Raw genomic sequence first — 19270 nt, forward strand, 5'->3', positions numbered from 1 at the left:
CTAATATACACACAATGATTTGTCTCTATCTTGGTATAAGCATGACCCACCATGAATGAATCAAACTTCTTGTATAGTTGCCTTGAAGCCTGCTTTAACCCATACAAACTCTTCTTCTACCTACAAACCATGTGCCATAGTCTGCCGTACCGATCCATATAGGTCGATACGGGCCGGTACGTACCGGTACCGAATGGAGCCGGTACGGTACCGCTATATTTTTTGGTTCCGATTATTCGCAACCCGTACCGGTCGGTATAGGCCGGTACTTGCCTGTACTGAACTGGTACTGACCCGTACCGGCCCGTATCGATCCGTACCGACCGGCTTGTACCGACCTCAAATTTTTTTTGGCTTTTGGCCCAAACCAACCAAACTGGTACAGTACTGGTTCGGTTCGGTATGATACCGGTATCGAGGTAGGTACATCGGTATGGTCGGTACAGCGGATCTTGTTCCTTTACTTCAAATCCTTCCGGTTGAACTCTGTATATCTCTTCCTCCAAATCACCATGGAAAAAAGCAGTCTTCACACCTAACTGCTCGAGCTCAAGATCAAAGCTAGCTGCTAACCCAGAACAACTCGAATGGAACTCATTTTGACAACTGAAGAAAATATCTCATCAAGATCAATACCTTTCTTCTGCTTGAAGCCTTTTACCATCAATCTAGCTTTGTACTTCACTAACTTTTCACCATCCATCTTTTGCTTCAACACCCTGCTTTCTAGAGCACTTTTTTCTTTAGGAAGCTCTACCAACTCATAAGTATCATTCCTCTGTAGAGAACTCATCTCTTCCTGCATAGCCTTCACCCAGCTCTGCTTCCCCTTATGAGTCTGCACTTCCTAAAAACTCTCTGGTTCTCCCTCTTTAGTAAGCAAAATAAACTCTAATTTAGGATATCTAGTTGATGGACAATGCTCCCTTGTAGACCTCCTAACCTTGAGACTCTACCGTAGTAGGCTGCTTCTCCTGCTTAACACTCTCTGGCAGAGTAGACTGCTCCTCCTTCTCAAACAAATTATCATCATCAACAACTAGCTCATTATATTGGTCTTCAACTTGTGTCTCTTCTCCATTAGTGACACTTTTTGGAGGCAAAAAGATAGATGTAAGGCCGGGAACACCTTCAACTGCTTGACTCGGTTTCTCTACTTTTTCAAAGTCTGCTAATGTCTAGTCTTCATGAAAAACCACATCTCTGCTTTTGATGATCTTCTTTTTCTCTGGATCTCATAGTATGTAGCCAAATTCTGCATCTCCATAGCCAACAAATATGCAAGGAATGGCCTAATCATCAAGCTTTGCCCGTTGTTCCTTAGGCACATGTACAAATACCTTGCACCCAAATACTTTCAAATCAGAGTAGGAAACATCCTTCGTTGTCCACACTTTTTTAGAAATATCAAAACTCAAAGAAACTGCTGGAGACTGGTTGATTAAGTAGCAGTAGTAAGTACAGCTTCATCCTAGAATAACTTAGGCACTTTAGCCATCCTCAACATACATCTAACTTTTTTTTATAATGGTGCGATTTATCCTTTCTACAACACCATTATGCTGTGGGGTACCACGAACTATCTTCTCATGTTTAATACCATTCTCTAAGCAGTAATTCTCAAACTCATTAGATGTGTACTCACCTCCATTATCTGTATGAAGATACTTCAATGACTTTCCTGTTTCTCTCTCCACCAAAGCATGAGAGTGCTTGAAGCATCATCAAAATATAAACTCACACCTTTCGTGAAGCATCATCAATAAAGGTAACAAAATATTTGCGGCCACCTAAGGTCTCTACTGCAATAGGACCACACACATCAAAATATACCAAATCCAATATATTGAATTTTCTACTAAAGGCTTTCTAAAAAGAAATTCTATGATGCTTGCCAAGTAAGCAGTAATCACAAGAATTCAATGACATACTTGTATGAAAAGGAATGAGGGACTTTCTTTCCAAAATCTACAATCCTTTCTCACTCATGTGAGCCAGCCGTCTGTGCCATAGATCTAGTAAAGCATCATCTTCGATCATATTCACTGTATCATCGCACAACTTATTTGTATTTTGTAAAGTGTGTAACAGAGCTTTTCTTTAACAAATACCATTGACCCCCTTGATAGTTTCCATCTCTTGTTGCCAAAATAATTATCATACCTAGCTATATCAAGAGTATTAGTGGAGATCAGATTCAGGCACATATCTGGAATATGTTGCACATCCTTGAGTGTGAAAAAGCATCCAACATTGGTAACAAAACGGATGTCACCAATTCCCACAATATCAACATAACTATTATTTTCCATCTTCACCTTGCCATATTTATCTGCTCTATAAGTAAGAAAGAGCTCTCTACTTAGAGTGACATGACAGGAACATGTTGAGTCAATTATCTACTCCACATCAGGATTTGCAACATGACAATACTGGTTCTTTCCCACATAGAAAACTGTCATTACTTCATGTAAAACACAAGCAGTGGTGTCTTCATTGTTGGCCTTCTTCTAATTTGTTTCCTCTTGCAATTTTTTTCCCAAGCCTTGCAGTGTTTCTTCATATGACCCTCTTTATTACAATAGAAGCACTTGATTTTTTCTCTTACATTAGACTGACTTTTGGAAGTACCGCATCTCTTAAAATCTCTACTCTTACCTCTTCTCTTATTTTCTATAACAAGAGACTCTGCACTCATCTTACCTATGCCTTTTCTCCTTGTTTCTTCATTAAGCAAGCTATCTTTCACCATAGTAAATTGTAACACCTCATCAGGAGCAGAGTTGCTAAATGACACCACCAAAGTCTCCCAACTGTCGGGCAACGAACTTAATAGCAATAATGCATGCAACTCATCATCTAGCACTATCTTCATTATGGTCAACTAATTCACCAAATCTTGTAACTCACTCAAATGCTCAGCAACAGATCTTTCCTCTTTCAGCTTCAAATTCACAAGCCTCCTAATTGCAAAGGCTTTGTTTTGGGTTGTCTTTCTCTCATAGAGACTTTCTAACTTCATCCAAAGGCTGTAGGCATTTGTCTCTTGAGATACATGATGGAACACATTGAGATCAATCCACTGTCTGATATATCCAATAACTTTCTTGTGCATCTTCTTCTAGTTACTATCACCAATGTCCTTTGGTTTAGCATTAACACCTTCAATGGGCTCATGTAAATCCTTACAGTAAAGGATATTCTCCATCATAGGCTTCCATATAGAATAATTAGAAGTATTAAGTTTTATCATGGTACTCGAAAAATTCTCCATCTACTCCCACAATATCTCTATACCTACACAACCTAGGCTCTGATACCCAACTTGTGATTGGTAGAAAAACATCGATTTTCCTGTTGAGACACAGTTCTATCTTCAAAGATTTCTCGAGATATCTTCTTACGAAGTTTCATTATAGCATCTATAACTGCTTCTGGTTTAGGTGGACACTTGTTGGGGCCAAAATAGGGATATTGTGGAATAAACTAAGCCAAATTCTAAATCAACTAAAAGTAATATTCATATAGGCAATATATCAAATACCTGAAGAGCAATAGAAAACACACCAAATTTACGTGGAAAACCCTTTAGTGTAGAGAAAAAAACAATGGGGCAAATATGATCAATCCACTTTAATGAATATAAAGTTTACAATATTTAAGTTTATGCTCAAAAATTTGAGTTCTCAACAAATTGGAAAAACTCCAATATCACCTCTTTAAGAGCAACAATGATCTCACCTAAACTACCACAATATGATGAACATAAAAATAAAATAAGTTCCCTAACAATGAATACTGTAACTTTATATAGCATCCAATACAACTCTTAGATAGAAACCCAATTTGTTAAATCTCCATGTAAAAACTACACCCAAAGGAAAGGATAAAAAAAATCTGTTTCTTCCGTACGACATGTAAAATTGATGCTGCAAGTTGTGCCCTCTTTCTCTTTGTATCACCGCACCTCTTGGCTCGCTTTCTCTCCTTTTTGTGTTTTTTTTTCTTTCCTCCGCTCACTGTTCTCTCTTTGTTTTTTTTTATATGCTACAGCCAATCTTCTGGTTCGCGCACCTCTTCTTTTCTTCACGCACACACCTATGCGGTCCTCCAAAGAAAGCAAGGATAAAGCCCTAATGGGCTATATGGGCCTCTCAAGAGTGGGCTGGACCTACTTACGAAACAATCTTACATAGTTAAATCTTCATTTGAGATCAAATTTATTTATTTATCGATTTACTATTTAATTTATTTTATAAATTTATGATACACACAAACAACACAATAACGATATATTCCTAAGGAGACGGCACTGCAAGCAGGGCCGGTCTAACCCTTACGCGACTTAGGCAGTCGCCTAAGGCCCCGACCAAAGAAGCCCCACCGCAGGAACGACTTCAAAGACAAAATAAAAAGGAAAAAGGCCCCCTTATGAGTTTGCTTTAGACCGACTCACTGCAGAAAATGCCTTAAAAATAAAACAGTCTTAAGCCTCCAAATATATTGGGCCGTTACAGACTGCAAGAAGTGGCTCATGAGAGCCATCAATCTTTATTATGTATCTTGGTTGCTTTTAGTGCCGGGTAGAATTGAGCCAAGTAGTTTCTTTGGACTTTCCTCTATGCTCTGCCCTCCAGCTGATATATACATTTCTGTACTTCTTTTACTCCCGCATATTATGAGAGTTGGTACTTGCCTTCATGAGCTTAATAGAGTATGTGGAGCCCTCACTTCTGAAAAAAAATGGCCGGACCCTACTACCGTAAAATAAAGCTGAAGTTTCCTTTCTGCCTTTTTGTCTTCCATATTATATTTTTTCGAGTAAGGTTACACTAAAATATGCACGGGGCGTGAAAAAAAGTTTACATGGCTGTAAAATTGTTCGCATAACAAAAGTAGGTGAACGACCAAAATGACTGAAGTAAACTTATCCGCTGGTGTTAAGAAACCTCCTTGTTTGCATGAAAAAGACATCCATAACCCATTTTTTGAGAGGCACGAGACATCTATGATTCTTAGATATCAACTTCTGTATTGATGCATTTAACTGTCATGTTGCCAGATAGAGACGATTATGTCCGGACAACAAACGTTGCTTTCCATCATAACAAGTCATGTACACTTCCGTGTTTTTTTTTACGTCATAAGTGCTGATTGTTTGGATGAAAAATGCCTTTGTCTTCCACTCAAAGTAATCCAGTGCTAGATATGACCACGATCACCTCGACGAATGGAGAGTATGTAGTTGGGCTTGGATGCTGGTTCCTATATCCCAAATTTTTAATGCAAAGGTGGTACATTCAGACGAGTCAGCCGATTTCACAGCTTTATTATATATATAGATATATACTGATTTGGTTAACTTAGGGCATCTTCTTCCAATAGTCGAAAGTAGGCCATCTGGGTACATGTGACATTTAAAAAGTATAGAACTCGTAATCTGCTTGATAGATACGCGATCTGAATTGCAAGGGGGGGAACTCCCAAAAAGTAAGAATAATAAAATGAACGGGTGGAAATCGCTGTTCACATGGGCTAGTTTCCTATTTCCCACGCTCATGGGGCCGGGGAGCACTGGGCGACCTCTGGCGGTACCTTGTCCACGTCGGGCTCATTGCCCTGGAGACGCCGACGCTCACGATGCCGGGTCGTTGACCGGTGCCTATCTTTATCACGGAGACCGGCTCGAGCGGAGTTCGGTGCTTCCAACTGTTTGAAATATATATAGTTTTGATATATTTAAAAATATAATATTTAAAATTAGTTTTGATCTATTTGATTGATCATATAAAAAGAGTATTAAGAGGGTTGCGCTTTGTTGAGTATCTACAAAATTGTATCAAATATCTATTATGCTCAAAAAATTATCGGTAGATTTTGATCACTTAAAAATATATTTTTAAAAAAATTAATTTTTAATCGAAAAATAGCTTTTTATGTTTCTAATATTTTTGTATAAAACAATAAAGTCATAGAAATATTTTTTTTTGGAAAATTCCAATCAAACAATTGATTCCTCTTCAATTTTTTGTCGACCATATTATTTCTTTATTTTTCAAAGAATCAGATGAGTTATGTAAATCTTGTTGCAAATATTAAAATTTAAACCTATTGTTAAACAATTCGATTTCGAATTGCTTCTAATATTAACTTAAAATAAAATATGCTCCGGTATTCACAAATATCGAACTGAATGCGTTTCATAATTTGACAATTGTTTATGGTCAATCGTCAGCCTAATAACAATCCAGAATTTCATGGACTCCCACCTTTTGCTATTTTTTTGACAAAAAAAAATCTAGTTACAATCAATTTCTCCACCTTTTTCATCTGAAAACGAAATCAGCGTCAAAAGCTTAAAAGCTGAACCCAACTTCTGAATCATGTAGAAGATTATCTGAGGCCACGAAACATAGGCTGTCAATTCCAGTCTGAATTGCCCCACCAAATGTTGTTACGGCGATGCTAGATTGTTCATCAGCGACCGTGAAAACGCTACAAGAAATCTCAAGAAATATCCAAGAAAAAGCACGGAGGGACAGCGTCATTGTAGCATTTGAAGACGCCAAGTACCAAGAATGGCAAAGAAAACCATCATGGCATCATCCTCCAGTGCCCCTTCCCCACGTCCTTCCCTTCTCCATCGGCAATGGACGAGTCGTCGAGCCCTTTTATTGCCATTATGATATATTTATTACTCGATTCGAGTGACTGCACGTGACCCCTTCTCTCTCTTCTCCTCTCCCCCCCCCCCCCCCCCCCCCCCCCTTCCCCCGTCCCTGTTTCCCACCTTGGCGCCACCCCCGTCCCCCATTGGATCCGCTCACCTCCCTCTCTCTCTCTCCCCGGTCGGAATCAATGCTGCCTCCTCCATTTCCGCTTCCGCTCCTCCTCGCCATTGCTGCTCTGCTCTCCGCGGCCGTGGAGGGTTCGCACCGCGCCTGCTCGCCGCCTCCCCACGCTGGCCGCACGCCCCAACCGTCCTGCCCTCCGTTCCGTTCGCCGCCCTCCTCCTTCCCCTTCTCTTCCTCCGCCGGGTGCGGTCACCCCTCCTTCCAGATCAACTGCTCCTCCCCCCATTCTCTCATCTCTATCCACTCCGCCCCTTTCCTTGTCCTCGACCACCACCCCAACTCCCTCCTCCTCTCTCCCTCCCTCCCCCATTCCTCCTCCTCTGCTTGTCCTTCTCTCCCCACTGCCCCCATTAATCTCTCTGGCTCCCCTTTCCGCCTCTCGCTGGACACCTGCTCCCATCTCTTGTCCCTCCGCCCCTGCCCCCTCGCTGCCTCGGCGAACTCCTCCTGCCGCCTCTCCAAGTGGCAGCGCCTCCTCCTCTCTAAACCCCGCCTCCTCCTCAACTCCTGCTTCCACGCCACCCTCCACCGAGCCGCCGCCGCCCCCTGCCAGCACGACGTCCACGCCTCCATCGCCGCCTTCCTGCGCTCCGGCATCGAGGTCGAGTGGGACTCCACCTCCGACCCCTACTTCTCCAACTGCTCTTCGTGCCAGCGCGCCACCGGCGGGGTCTGCGGCTTCAACGATTCGGCTTCCTCTAAGGATTTCCTCTGCTTTCCTTCCGCCGAGCATCTTGGCCGCCAGCCCACCGGCGGCCCCACCCACCGTCTTCTTATTCTAATCACCACCCTTTTCGCCGTCACCTGCCTTCTTGTTGTCGTCCTCTCTCTCTGGGCCGCCGCTTTCCTCCGACGCCGCCGGGACGACCCCTGCGGTGCCGCCGGTGACCCGATGACCGCCTTCCTCCGCCGGCATCACCTCCACCCGCCGGTGTACACTTACGACCATCTCCACGCTGCCACCGGCGGCTTCGACCCCCGGCGCAAGATCGGGGACGGCGGGTTCGGGGCTGTGTACCTCGCCCAGCTTGGCGACGGCCGGATCGCCGCCGTGAAGCGGCTCCACAGCCACCACCCGTCGGCGAGCACCAAGTCCTTCTGCAACGAGATCCTGATCCTCTCCTCGCTCCGCCACCCCAACCTCGTCCGCCTCCACGGCTACTGCTGCGACCCCCGCGGCCTCCTCCTAGTGTACGACTACGTCCCCAACGGCACCGTCGCCGACCACCTCCACGGCTCCAGGAGCGCCTACAGCCGGGCCGCTCTCACATGGGCCGTCCGCGTCGACATCGCCCTCCAGACCGCCGCCGCCCTGGAGTACCTCCACTTCTCTCTGAAGCCTCCGGTGGTCCACCGGGACATCACATCGGCCAACATCTTCGTGGAGAGAGATATGAGGGTGAAAGTCGGCGACTTTGGGCTCTCGAGGCTGCTCTCGCTGCCAGAAGATTCGTCGTCGGGTTCGTCGGAGTACGTTTGCTGCACGGGGCCACAGGGCACGCCGGGGTACTTGGACCCGGATTACCACCGGTCGTTCCGGCTGACGGAGAAGAGCGACGTGTATAGCTTCGGCGTGGTGCTGCTGGAGCTGGTGACGGGGATGAAGGCGGTGGACTTGGGGAGGGACCGGAGGGAGGTGACGCTGGCCGACCTGGCGGTGGCCAAGATCCAGGTCGGGGCGCTGCACCAGGTGGTCGATCCGGTGCTGCTGCGGCAGGGGAAGGAGGCCATGGCGACTGTCGAGGCGGTTGCCGAGCTCGCATTCAGGTGCGTGGCCGGGGATAAGGATGACCGGCCGGACGCGAGGGAGCTGGTGGAGGAGTTGAAGCGAATTCGCAGTCGAATGCATGATGCTCGCTCGTAATTTGAGGAGACCAAGATGCGATTCTGATGAATTCATGTTGGGTTCATTTCAAGCAGAAAGTTATGGTCTTGGAAGGATGATTCCTGAGAGAGTTGGTTGCGTTAATTCCTTCTACTTCCGAGTTCTATTAGCTGCGTAGCTATTGGGGCATGTAAACTGTCTATCCTGTAACTCTGGTTCCACGCTTGGATCACCAACCACCTGAAATGAGAAATGAAGCAATCTAGGACATTTTCTCGGGCTTTGGTCGAAGAGAATTGGAGATATGAGCCAGTAAAAGGAATGGAAATATGTTCGCGAGTAAACTCGCCTTCTCAGGCTTTGGTGGTTGAAGAGGATTGGAGATTTGAGCTAGTAAAGGAATGAAGAGTGTTAGATGCCTAAGGAGGGCCTGGCTGGTGAAACACGTTATACGTGGTAGAGAAAATCTTTCAAGTCATTGTTTGCATCAAGAGAATGATCATATCAGAGCCCTGTATTTGGCTTGTCGTGATAGAACTCATCTTATCTCTACGCAATTGTGTAAGTTACTTATGTTTCCTCTGGCACTCCCTTCGTGGATGATGGATCCTTGTTTTATTGGAAATTCTTAAGTCATCTCCATTTTGTTCACTTCTATGAAATCTTAACGCTTGCATTTCTTCTTTTGTTTTCAAGAATGCTCTCGTCGTCTCTTCGTTTCGTATTTGTGTGCTTTCAAGCCCATATTTGTTTTAGTTCTAACAGGCAAAGCTATCATCTGCCTGCCTTCTGCTCATTTTTGTATCGGGATGCAAAGGATGCCGCAAAGCAATTAACGTCGCAATATTGCATGTATGCATCATTGTTTGTTGATGCTTATGAGAGGACTATTTACTACTCTAAGTTGATCGATTGATGCTAACTGTGCTTCAACTTTAGATCAGTCTTCTTTGTTTATTAGGCGAAGATGTTTGGTGCAATTGTTTTGTACTTATCTCTCAGTAAAGTTGCATTCTGCTATTGCTGCTTCAGAGCGCTTTGACAAGTGTTCAACACCCTCATGCTTCTCTTTTGACTCCTCGTAAAGTTGTTCCTCCACTGACATTATTATTTCATCTAGTTAATGAACTTCAGAACTTTTGGTAGGCCAACACATTGACTTTTTGTGAACTCGCGGGCCTTTATGGGTCCTCCTGGCTTTCAACTTAGGAACCTCACTCAATTGATGTGGCTCTTTAATACAGCCTCCCATTGTGATTTTGTTCTGGTCACACATGGATCAGGCATCAAAGAAAGTTGGGTGTGAGTGGCCAAGCATCTACTAAATATCCTGCCAAAGAATACATTACAGAGCAATGCACTTGATTCTTGTTTCTCTCCTTTTTAGGAAATATGATGGTGATATGGTGGTAATGTGTCACTATCAGGATTTGAACCTGATACCAGTCATGAGGATAAGCCCTCATGAAAGAGATGCCATACAGCTAAGCTAAAAAAAAGCTATTGATGATAGTTGCTGATGCTCTGTGTCTGTGGTGTTTAAACTAAAGTTATTGCAAATCTGTCCGTGGAGTTTCCACATGGAGAGCTATCATACTTTTAAGTATCCCTAGCGCAAGCCATGGCTCAATTTCTCCTTTCATCAGAGATGGTATTCAAATAATATTCATGGTAAAATGAAAAGCACTGTGTTTTTTTTGTTTTTTGATAAGTCGGAGAGATCATCGAAAAGCACTGCTCAAGTTTGTCAATATTTACTGAAAATTGAGAATTTGAATTTTAGTATATAGATACCTGCCACTCACCAAATGTGCTGAAATTGGATGCACTCTCTTTCATCCGTATTTTTCCATAATTTTTTACCATATAGCATCTTGTTATTTACTCAAGAGATGCTAATAGAAGTTTCTGCCTTAGTCTCGAGCTGTTGTACGCTGACCTACAAGTCTGTCAGGGCGCACCAACCTATCAGTCTGGTTCTAAAAGCCAAATGCTAAATATGAAAATGTAATATCTGAATCATATCTCAGCTCTCACTTTGTCAATGCCAGTTCTCCTTCGTTTCACCGCAAAGCATTAGCTAGGATAGTATGCCTCTGGCCTCTTGATGGGGAGAAATTATATCCAACACCGCATGCACCATATGGTCTTGCATGCTGCCAATCACAGTTGTTCTTTCTTGCGAATCTCATTCATCAAATGCTTATTTTGGTGCACTGCTATATAAACAAGCAAATGTGATTGACGGCGTGTATAATTATGTGGTGCACACCATATAAGATATAATTTCTTCTTGATGGGAGAGCATGGGTTCGCTCTTAGCATTTTTGGCCCCATGTTGTTGTACCAATATACAGTTGTGGTTCCATGAACTAGACTTAATCTCTTTAGAAGCCTAGTTCCCATACATAGGTGGGGTGGCAATGTGGGTTAATTTGGCCGGCTAATATCAAAAGAAGAGAATAACTCATTGCTTACAAAAAAAAAATTAAAAGATAATTGAATCCTAGCCTTTGATTTGTCCACCATTCAACAGCTTTGTGCTATGCTTTATTAATAAATAGTCTCAAGTAAAATTCTATTCACACTTCCCCTCAACTTATACAAATTTAATGGACATGCCAAAAAAAAGGGGGATGAAATGGGCAACAAATGCAAGGACTGAGAACAAATTATTTGGCTAGATCCTAATCATTAAATGATAGTGTTACAAAGAGACCAAAGAGTATCCCGAATAACCCGAGACCCTTTGTCGTGATCTACAGAACAATATCATCATAGATACCTACTATATTTCTTCACATTATATGCTCGAATAAGTGCATATCACAAATTTTGGCAAAATTTTGTCTACTATAAATGACTAGTAAGAGTCGAGATCCTCTCCGTGATGGCCTATCAAGGCCCAGTCCGCTTGACCGGCCTAACCCAAGCTTGGCCCAGCCCAAGCCCCCATTTAAAAAAAAGAAAGAAAGAAAAATAGAGAGGAAGACTTCCGTCAGAAATTTTCTTCTCCATCCGACTCTCTGTGAGAGTTGATTTCCGAGAGACAAATGAGGCTAACCTCCTCTATATAACCACCTACCAGCCCCTCTATGATCCTCCACCAATGATCATTGAGCTCCATTCTCTCTCTTTTCTCTTGTTGAGTTCGCAGTTGCTTGATCTTGTGCCTGTTGAAAATCAAGGCCATCGGAGCTAAGATAACGCCCTGTCATTCCTCCCCTTCTCCTTGTCTACTTCGCACGATTTAGAATTACAGCCACCAGCCGAGAAATTGGCTAGAAACCGCTCAAAAAAAAAGGATCCCTGTTTTGCTCTGTTTTACCTCCTTCTCCTTTTTCTGACTATCTCCGCCACCGGCATTCATCGCTGAGGCCCTTGACCACTCCCTCTACTTAGATTTGAGTACAACCGAGCCAAGAATCACTATGTTTGACTCTACTTTTGGTTTGAATTTAGCCGACCACCCTCTGCTGCCCGCCGCCGCCTGCTGCTACCTTGCCAGACCATGATATGGAAGCCATCAGTTGCCTCCCTTTCTTCTCTATTTTGCTAAGAAAGAAGAAGATAAGAAGAAGAATAGGCTCTCTTTCTTTCTCTTATTTCCTCTCTTCTCTCTCTCATCCCCCTCTTTCTCTCTCTAAAAGTTCTAAACCCCAGTAAAAGGGTTCCAACTACCTTTTCTCTGGACTCCGAGTTGACTCCTGCAAAGAGACTGTAAACTTTTCTGATGCCCGGGTCACCAATTGGACCGATTATTCCAGTAATATTAAGTGTCCCTAGAACCTACTGATAATGAACTCTATCAAACGGCCTTGGCCCTAATCGAGTCAATGTTACGTGATTTATTGATTAAGTTGCTTAAACTTTACCTATCCAAAGCCTCCATACTTTATCACCCGACCAACCATCTCCTTTTCTTATTACTTTAATTTTATTAAAATTATCGAACGAAAATTAATTTCACTTTTGATATTTTTTAAATAGGATTAATTGATTTGCCTAGTAAAATTTGACGGTCTAAGGCGGAAAAAGTAAGTAGATCTTGCAGTTTTTATTATTTTTCAAATGATCATATTTTCGTGCATAAAATTTGCTTATGGAAATATTATATTTTTCTCAAATTATGGATCAACAAATGTATTATGAAAAACATGCTTTATTGTAAAAAATAGTTCCATGAATATTTTAATGAAATAGCTTTTTTTATGAAATATGAATTTAATCATGTCATTTAGAGTTTTTCATCTATATATATGTATATTTTTTAAAAAAGATATAAATATTTGAAAGAGCCCTTCTTCCCGTCCTTGCCTTAGAAAAAGCGTGCTAGGAGATTGCCGAACATTCCCTCAACTGTTTGAACGAGCTGCCCTCTCAGATAGCTATGTATGATCTCAAGAATTAGAAAAAATTGACACCCGGAGCTAGCATCCATACGAACACAGGCCCCGCCAGCGAGTATAAAGTTGGCATACAAAACAACAATCTTTGTCGATTACGAATACGAGCTATGTTACGAGTATAAAGTGACCATAGAATGAATATATGTAAGCAATATTTTGAATTATGATATGGCTAATGGGAGAGAGATGATCTATGAATTTATTCTTAGAACCATATTTATGAAATATGAATGATTTATGCATGCATGATTGGCTTTATGACTTGTTTTAATATATTATACTATGAAATGTTTTATTTTGTAATATCTGTTATTTTTCTTAAATGATGCATTGACATGAAAAAACTTATTTTTGATTTGGTAAGGTAGAGTAAGATTTACTTACTGAGTTGTGTCGCTCATATATTTCTATTTTTATTTTTATCTCTTGAAACAAATAGGGTCGATAGGAAGGAAGGATGGTCCAGGTTTGAAGTTCGCGCTAGCAAGCTTGACAATTTTGTAGAGGACTTTTAATATTTTAAATGAACAATGAATATATAGTTAATTATTTTTTTAATATTGAGGATTATGGGTTTGGTATTTATATTTGGATTTAGACGCTCTGAACCAGTATTAGTTGCATTTAATAGATAATAAAATTGTACTTTTATTTACTATATTTTGTTTAAGATGAATTTGAAAGTTAAATTGCCGTGTTATGTTCCGAATTTGGGCTGCAACGCTCTCTACTTCACAATTGAGCTAGAGGACTTTGATCCTCCATTTATAGACCATCCATGTATAAGTGATGACTAATGATGGGTGGGGCTGTGGAAAAAATTGGAACATGTTCATCCTAGCCCGGCTCCATCGCAGGCTGGCGCACTATTCATGGACAACTTATGATCAAACTACTCTAATTCAACCAGGAACTGAAGAGGATCCGAACTCATATTTAAAGACTATATTGGATGGATATATGCTCCTGTCAATCGCATCCTGTTGTGATATTCTAGCGTATCTTGTCTTTCTCAGTAACAAAATTGGAATCTTGTGAAACATTACAGCCATAAAAAGTGGATTTGGAGTTGTTGGATAGTCCAATATGGGATTTGTCCAAGAGTAACATTCCTCACCAGAGAGGAGCATCCCTAAATTCTAATGGTATGTTTCCAGCTGTTTCGAAGTGTTTTTTTGTCCTATTCTCTTTGTTCTCCTCCTTACTAGTTCCAATATTCTTTGCTTCTCTCTAATATTTGTAAAATGATGTATATGTATCCTTACTTGCATTGTATATCAGAAAGATAGTTTGAAAAACTATCAAGAAAATTTTTGCTTGAAATTAGAACAAACTGAAAGTAGGTAGTAGAAGAATATGTTCAATTAATAATTGTCAAAATACTTGTAAAGTCCTATTCATAAGAAGTAATACCATGATGTTAGCTAATATGCTGAAGAGACAATCATCTATAATACATCTCGATATGTTTTGCATTGCCTTCACTTCGTAATTTAAATTGATAAGGAACTTATTTAATATTTTTATAAAAACAAAATTTATTTTTAAAAAAATTGTTGCATTATTCTTCATTCAATCAATATAAAAGAAAGAACCAACAAAGCCCTAGTCTAGTAGAGGAAAATATTTTTTTTTAAAAAAAATACCATGGATGAACTAATCCCTTCAAAAAAAATGCATAATTATACAAGAAACTTTTGTATCTTGTCATCATGCATAATTAATCGATCGGTTCATGAAATATTTTAGATCTTCATGAAGATTATTTAAATGATATAGAAACAACATCCATTCTTAACATGCAACAACCGTTAGCTTAATTTATCCGCACCTGTTTTCTAAGGGCTTACCAGATATTCAGCATATTTAGAATCCCTGAGGGAAAATAATTTTCTTGGTTATCTCTAGACATATCTCTCTTTAACTATTTCACTGCGCGAAAAGATATGGAATTAGCAGCATATAGAATCCGAGTTCTTGTATCCTTGCATCATAGTGGAAAGAGAGACTAATTTGGACTTGCCACTAGTATTTCCCTGGTGAAGAGACATTTATGAGGCAGAGGATTTCCTTTAAGTCATGGTTCGGATCAAGAGGATGATCCTATCATTCCTTAAAAAAAAAAATAATAAGAAGGAATGACTATATCAGTCTCCTATTTATCTAGTCTTATAAAAATTATCATACCTCAATATACTTATGATCACCTGGTACTCCCTCCATGTATCCCCATCCCCCACTCTAGAAGTTTCATATTCTTTATTTAGGGCTCATTTGGATCGCGGGAAGCATTTTCCTTCTTAGGAAAATAATTTCTGGAAAGCAAATTCCTAAAAAAAGGATATCTGGGAAAGTACTTTTAGTATGTTTGGTTGACCATGAAAAAGTGACAGATTTTCAAAGTGCTTATGTTTGGTTAACCATCTACTTTTCTGTAAAAGTTATGTATAATTTCTATTATACCCTTAATAGAAATTAGGTATTTAATGTCTTTTTGATGTTGAAATATCTTTTTAGGAAAAAATAAAAATGGAGTGTTTCCTGGCTCATGGAAAAGTAAATTTTCCATGTTTCTAATAGAAAAACTTTTCTATAAAATATGAAAATCATATTCTCATGGAAATACAAATTTTTCTCTCTCTCTCTTTTGAAAACTCTAACCAAACAAGAGGCATTTTATTATTTTCTCGTTGACCACACTTTTTCCCCTTCTTTTTTCGCGAACCAAACGAGCCCTTATAGATGGTTGGTGTGGAAGAATATGGGGTCACTGATCCGGAGAATTTTGTTTCCTGCGGTGGAGTCGCATCTTTGGACATCCCTAATTTGTTCTCAGTCATCAAATATTGTATCGGTTACAGTGCCATTTTAGTGTTTTTAGTGTTATTTCACTTTCTTCTTGTCAGAACTGTCAAGCAAAGATAGCTGCGACGCTTTTATTTGGTCATCTTCGCATTGAACCGTAAAGGATGCCAGAGGGCAAGTAATGCCATAATATTCCATATTGGTGTTTGTTGGGATGCTTCTCAGAGGGACAGTCACTGTGTTGAGTTGTTCAAAATATTTTTGGGAAAAGCTAAATTGCATCTCTTCAAATATGCTTCATTTTGTGAGAAACTGTGCAGAATGTATTTAGTCCCACACAAGATTTTTAAATAAATCAAGAGAGTAGCTTAGACCCAGATGAACCAAGTTCTCAGTTTGATCTTGGCCTATACAAGGAGTCAGAAAATTTTGAGTGAATCAGATTTTCCGAGAACTCGACCTATGCTTTTGAACAGATTTAGATATTTTGATTGATATGGTTAATTTGATATTAAGAACTATATCTAAGTATGGATTTTGAGATTTATTATGAAAAGTTTATTTAAGAAAAAATACCAACCCATATGAAATACCATATCAGCCAACAATATGGATTTTATCAGTTTATATTGGATGTAATTTTTAGATATATCATATCACGAGGTGCCCGATACCGATGCATACTTGTCTCTCATTCTATAAAGTTGATGCACATGCCAAGGAAGAGGAAGGGGCAAGGAAGCCATAAAAAACAAGAGTTGGAAACATGGTATGTCGTACAAATCTGAACCGGACGGTACAAGACATACTGTACCGTACCAATTTAGGTGGACTCAGTATGTTAAAAAAAAATTATACTGTACTGTATCGACATTGTGCTAGCGTGGCACCAGTACAGAATCCGGTACAGAGATGACAAATCTTAATTGGAAATTTTCTCTGATCATTTAATAATAATAAAATCATGAGACTAAAAAAATCCCTCATATGCCCAATATAATTTCCTTTGTTATATGCTCAATAATTGCATATATTGAATTTTCGCAAAATCTTACTATCTCCTGTATATGAATTCTAGAAGAGATGGGATCATCTCCAATTTAAGGTCGAACTAGATAAATATACTTCTCAATCAAAGACCATCCATATATCACATGATGGTCCCTGATGAAGCAGGGCAATGATGGAACACGACATGTAAATCCTAGGCCTCACTCCATCACAGACCATCCTGCTAGACACTAATGACCTATGATAAAGAGCTAGATTCCTATCGGTCAATTGCGAATTGGAGACGATCCAAACCCATTTAAGAGACAATCTTAGATGGATATATTCTCATATCAGTGGTATCTTATTGTGATATCCTGGCAAATCTCGATTTCAATGTCAAATTTGGAAACTTGTGAAACATCAGCTATAAATAGTGGTCATATGAGATTATTAGATAGGCCATGTGAATGATAGCTCGACATGGGACTTCTTTGAGGATGATGTTTCACTCCATGGAGGAAAATCCCTAAACTCTAATGGTATATTTCAAGTTATTTTCTCCTTCTAATTTCCTATCTTATGTTTTCCATTGTATATTCTTTGGTATATATCAGTCTCCTGCTTATCAGTTCTGATGTTCTCTCTGCTTCTCTCTAATATTTGTGAAATGGTATCCATTCAAAACAATATTTCTGATATGATGAATACACATCCTTGATTACTTGCATTGCTGATGACTGCAAGTTTATTTTAAGCATGAAATACTCTAGGAAAGATATTTTGAAAAACTATAATACATTGCCGGCCTAAATGGGATGCCACCACTCCTTCGAAAAAACTCCTAAACTTATTCTATTTTGAGATTTTTTTTTTCTTTGTAGATTTATGATGGACCGAGCTTTTAAACTCTGCAGTCATTTCTTCTCCCATGAAGTGAATCCATGAGGAAGCCATGTTTATCCTGAAAAAAAAAAAAAAATAGAATGAAAATAAGTAGCAGAAATATAGGTTTAACTGATAACCGTTGAAAAAACGGTTCGTAAAAAGTAAAACTATGGTGTCGAGTAATATACTAGAGCACAATTTTCTTGTAACCCAAAATATATTCTAAACGTCTTTTTTCTTTCCCTCATGATTTATAATCTCATGTAATCATTCATATATAGAATTTAATTTAATAAGGAACTAGTACTTAAAAATCTAGATCTTTTTTGAATAAATTTTCGTTTGGTGCCTCTCACATTATTCTTGGTTCAATCATTATAGACCATTTCTTTCAGAAAAAAAAAATCGACAAATATACAAGAAACTTGCATATCATCATTTATGCAAAATAAAATAGACGTTTTACTTGTTAATAATCCGTCAATTCGCCACATGCAACTTTCTGTTAAGATTATTAGAACCATAAACACGCTTCTCACGAAGTGCATGAAGGAAAGCAAAGGACATTATCGGTTTACATTAGACGCCATAACTCGCATCATCTTTGAAGTAAGCTTAACGATAGAGCCTTTTATCAATCTTTAACAGAGAGGAGCAAGGCCATGGATTTGAAAGACCACTCGCTACCTCCCGTCGCAACTGATATTCCAAATGATTGCACCACTGAGGTCCAGAGTCCGATCCCAGCAATCCACCTCCTCCCAAATTGGTTGCCTCTCCACAGTGCCATTTGAGAGGCTGCTCGCAGGCAGCTGCCCGTTTTGGGGGAAAGAACTCAGGCGTTTTCAAGCCTTTCTCGCGTTCGGGGCATTGGCGTTGGGTGCACCAAGTTCTCCATGCATGGGCAATGGATTCCAAGGCTCCCAACACTTCATTCGCGAGTGGCCTCGCTATCAATTCCCCTAGACACCTCGGCTGCTTTTTGGGCACCTCCGACGGAGATGGGGAAGAAACTTTTGCGGCAGCACCAAATGCAAGTTCCCTTTGGATAGGTCATGGGAGTGGAAGAAATCTGCGAAAAAAGAGATGATTCTCTGGACTTCCATGAGGCATGAACCCTTGGAGCCGCCCATGATCGTGTTCTATGCAATAACCTATCAGTTTGACTAGATGTGGGTGCATAGCCTCCATCTCCAAGAAGACAAACTGGTCTAAATGCTTCTGGTGGATGTGGTCGGGCATGAAACAGACGGCGTGCGAGGTTGGGGAGTGCAGTTCTTTTACCAACAGCAATGGCAAATTTGCTGATGAGGTTGGCCACGGATCTGATGATCGGTGTTTTGATGTAATCTTTCTTAGTTGAAAATCCGATGTATTCAAATGCTATTCTTTATTCATAAAGCACTGAAAAATTGGACTTCTTCTTATTATTCGAGTAATGTTTTTCCCTGACTACATTTGCTCTATCTGGAGTCTAGGCTCTGGCCTAGGTAAGGTCG

At 40.4% G+C, this 19270-nt stretch overlaps 1 protein-coding gene across 1 annotated transcript; it reads left to right on the forward strand.

Annotated features, from left to right (window-relative positions):
• Positions 1-6181: 6181 nt before the first annotated feature.
• LOC103721966 (Protein kinase superfamily protein) lies at positions 6182-9330 on the forward strand. Its single transcript, XM_008812361.5, has one exon. The coding sequence runs from the start codon at positions 6859-6861 to the stop codon at positions 8716-8718; it is 1860 nt and encodes a 619-aa protein (XP_008810583.3). The 5' UTR covers positions 6182-6858; the 3' UTR covers positions 8719-9330.
• Positions 9331-19270: the final 9940 nt, after the last annotated feature.

Source organism: Phoenix dactylifera, chromosome 1 (assembly GCF_051530095.1).
Source record: "Phoenix dactylifera cultivar Ajwa chromosome 1, Ajwa_hap1_PhDact_Kaust_v1.1, whole genome shotgun sequence".
NCBI lineage: Eukaryota > Viridiplantae > Streptophyta > Magnoliopsida > Arecales > Arecaceae > Phoenix > Phoenix dactylifera.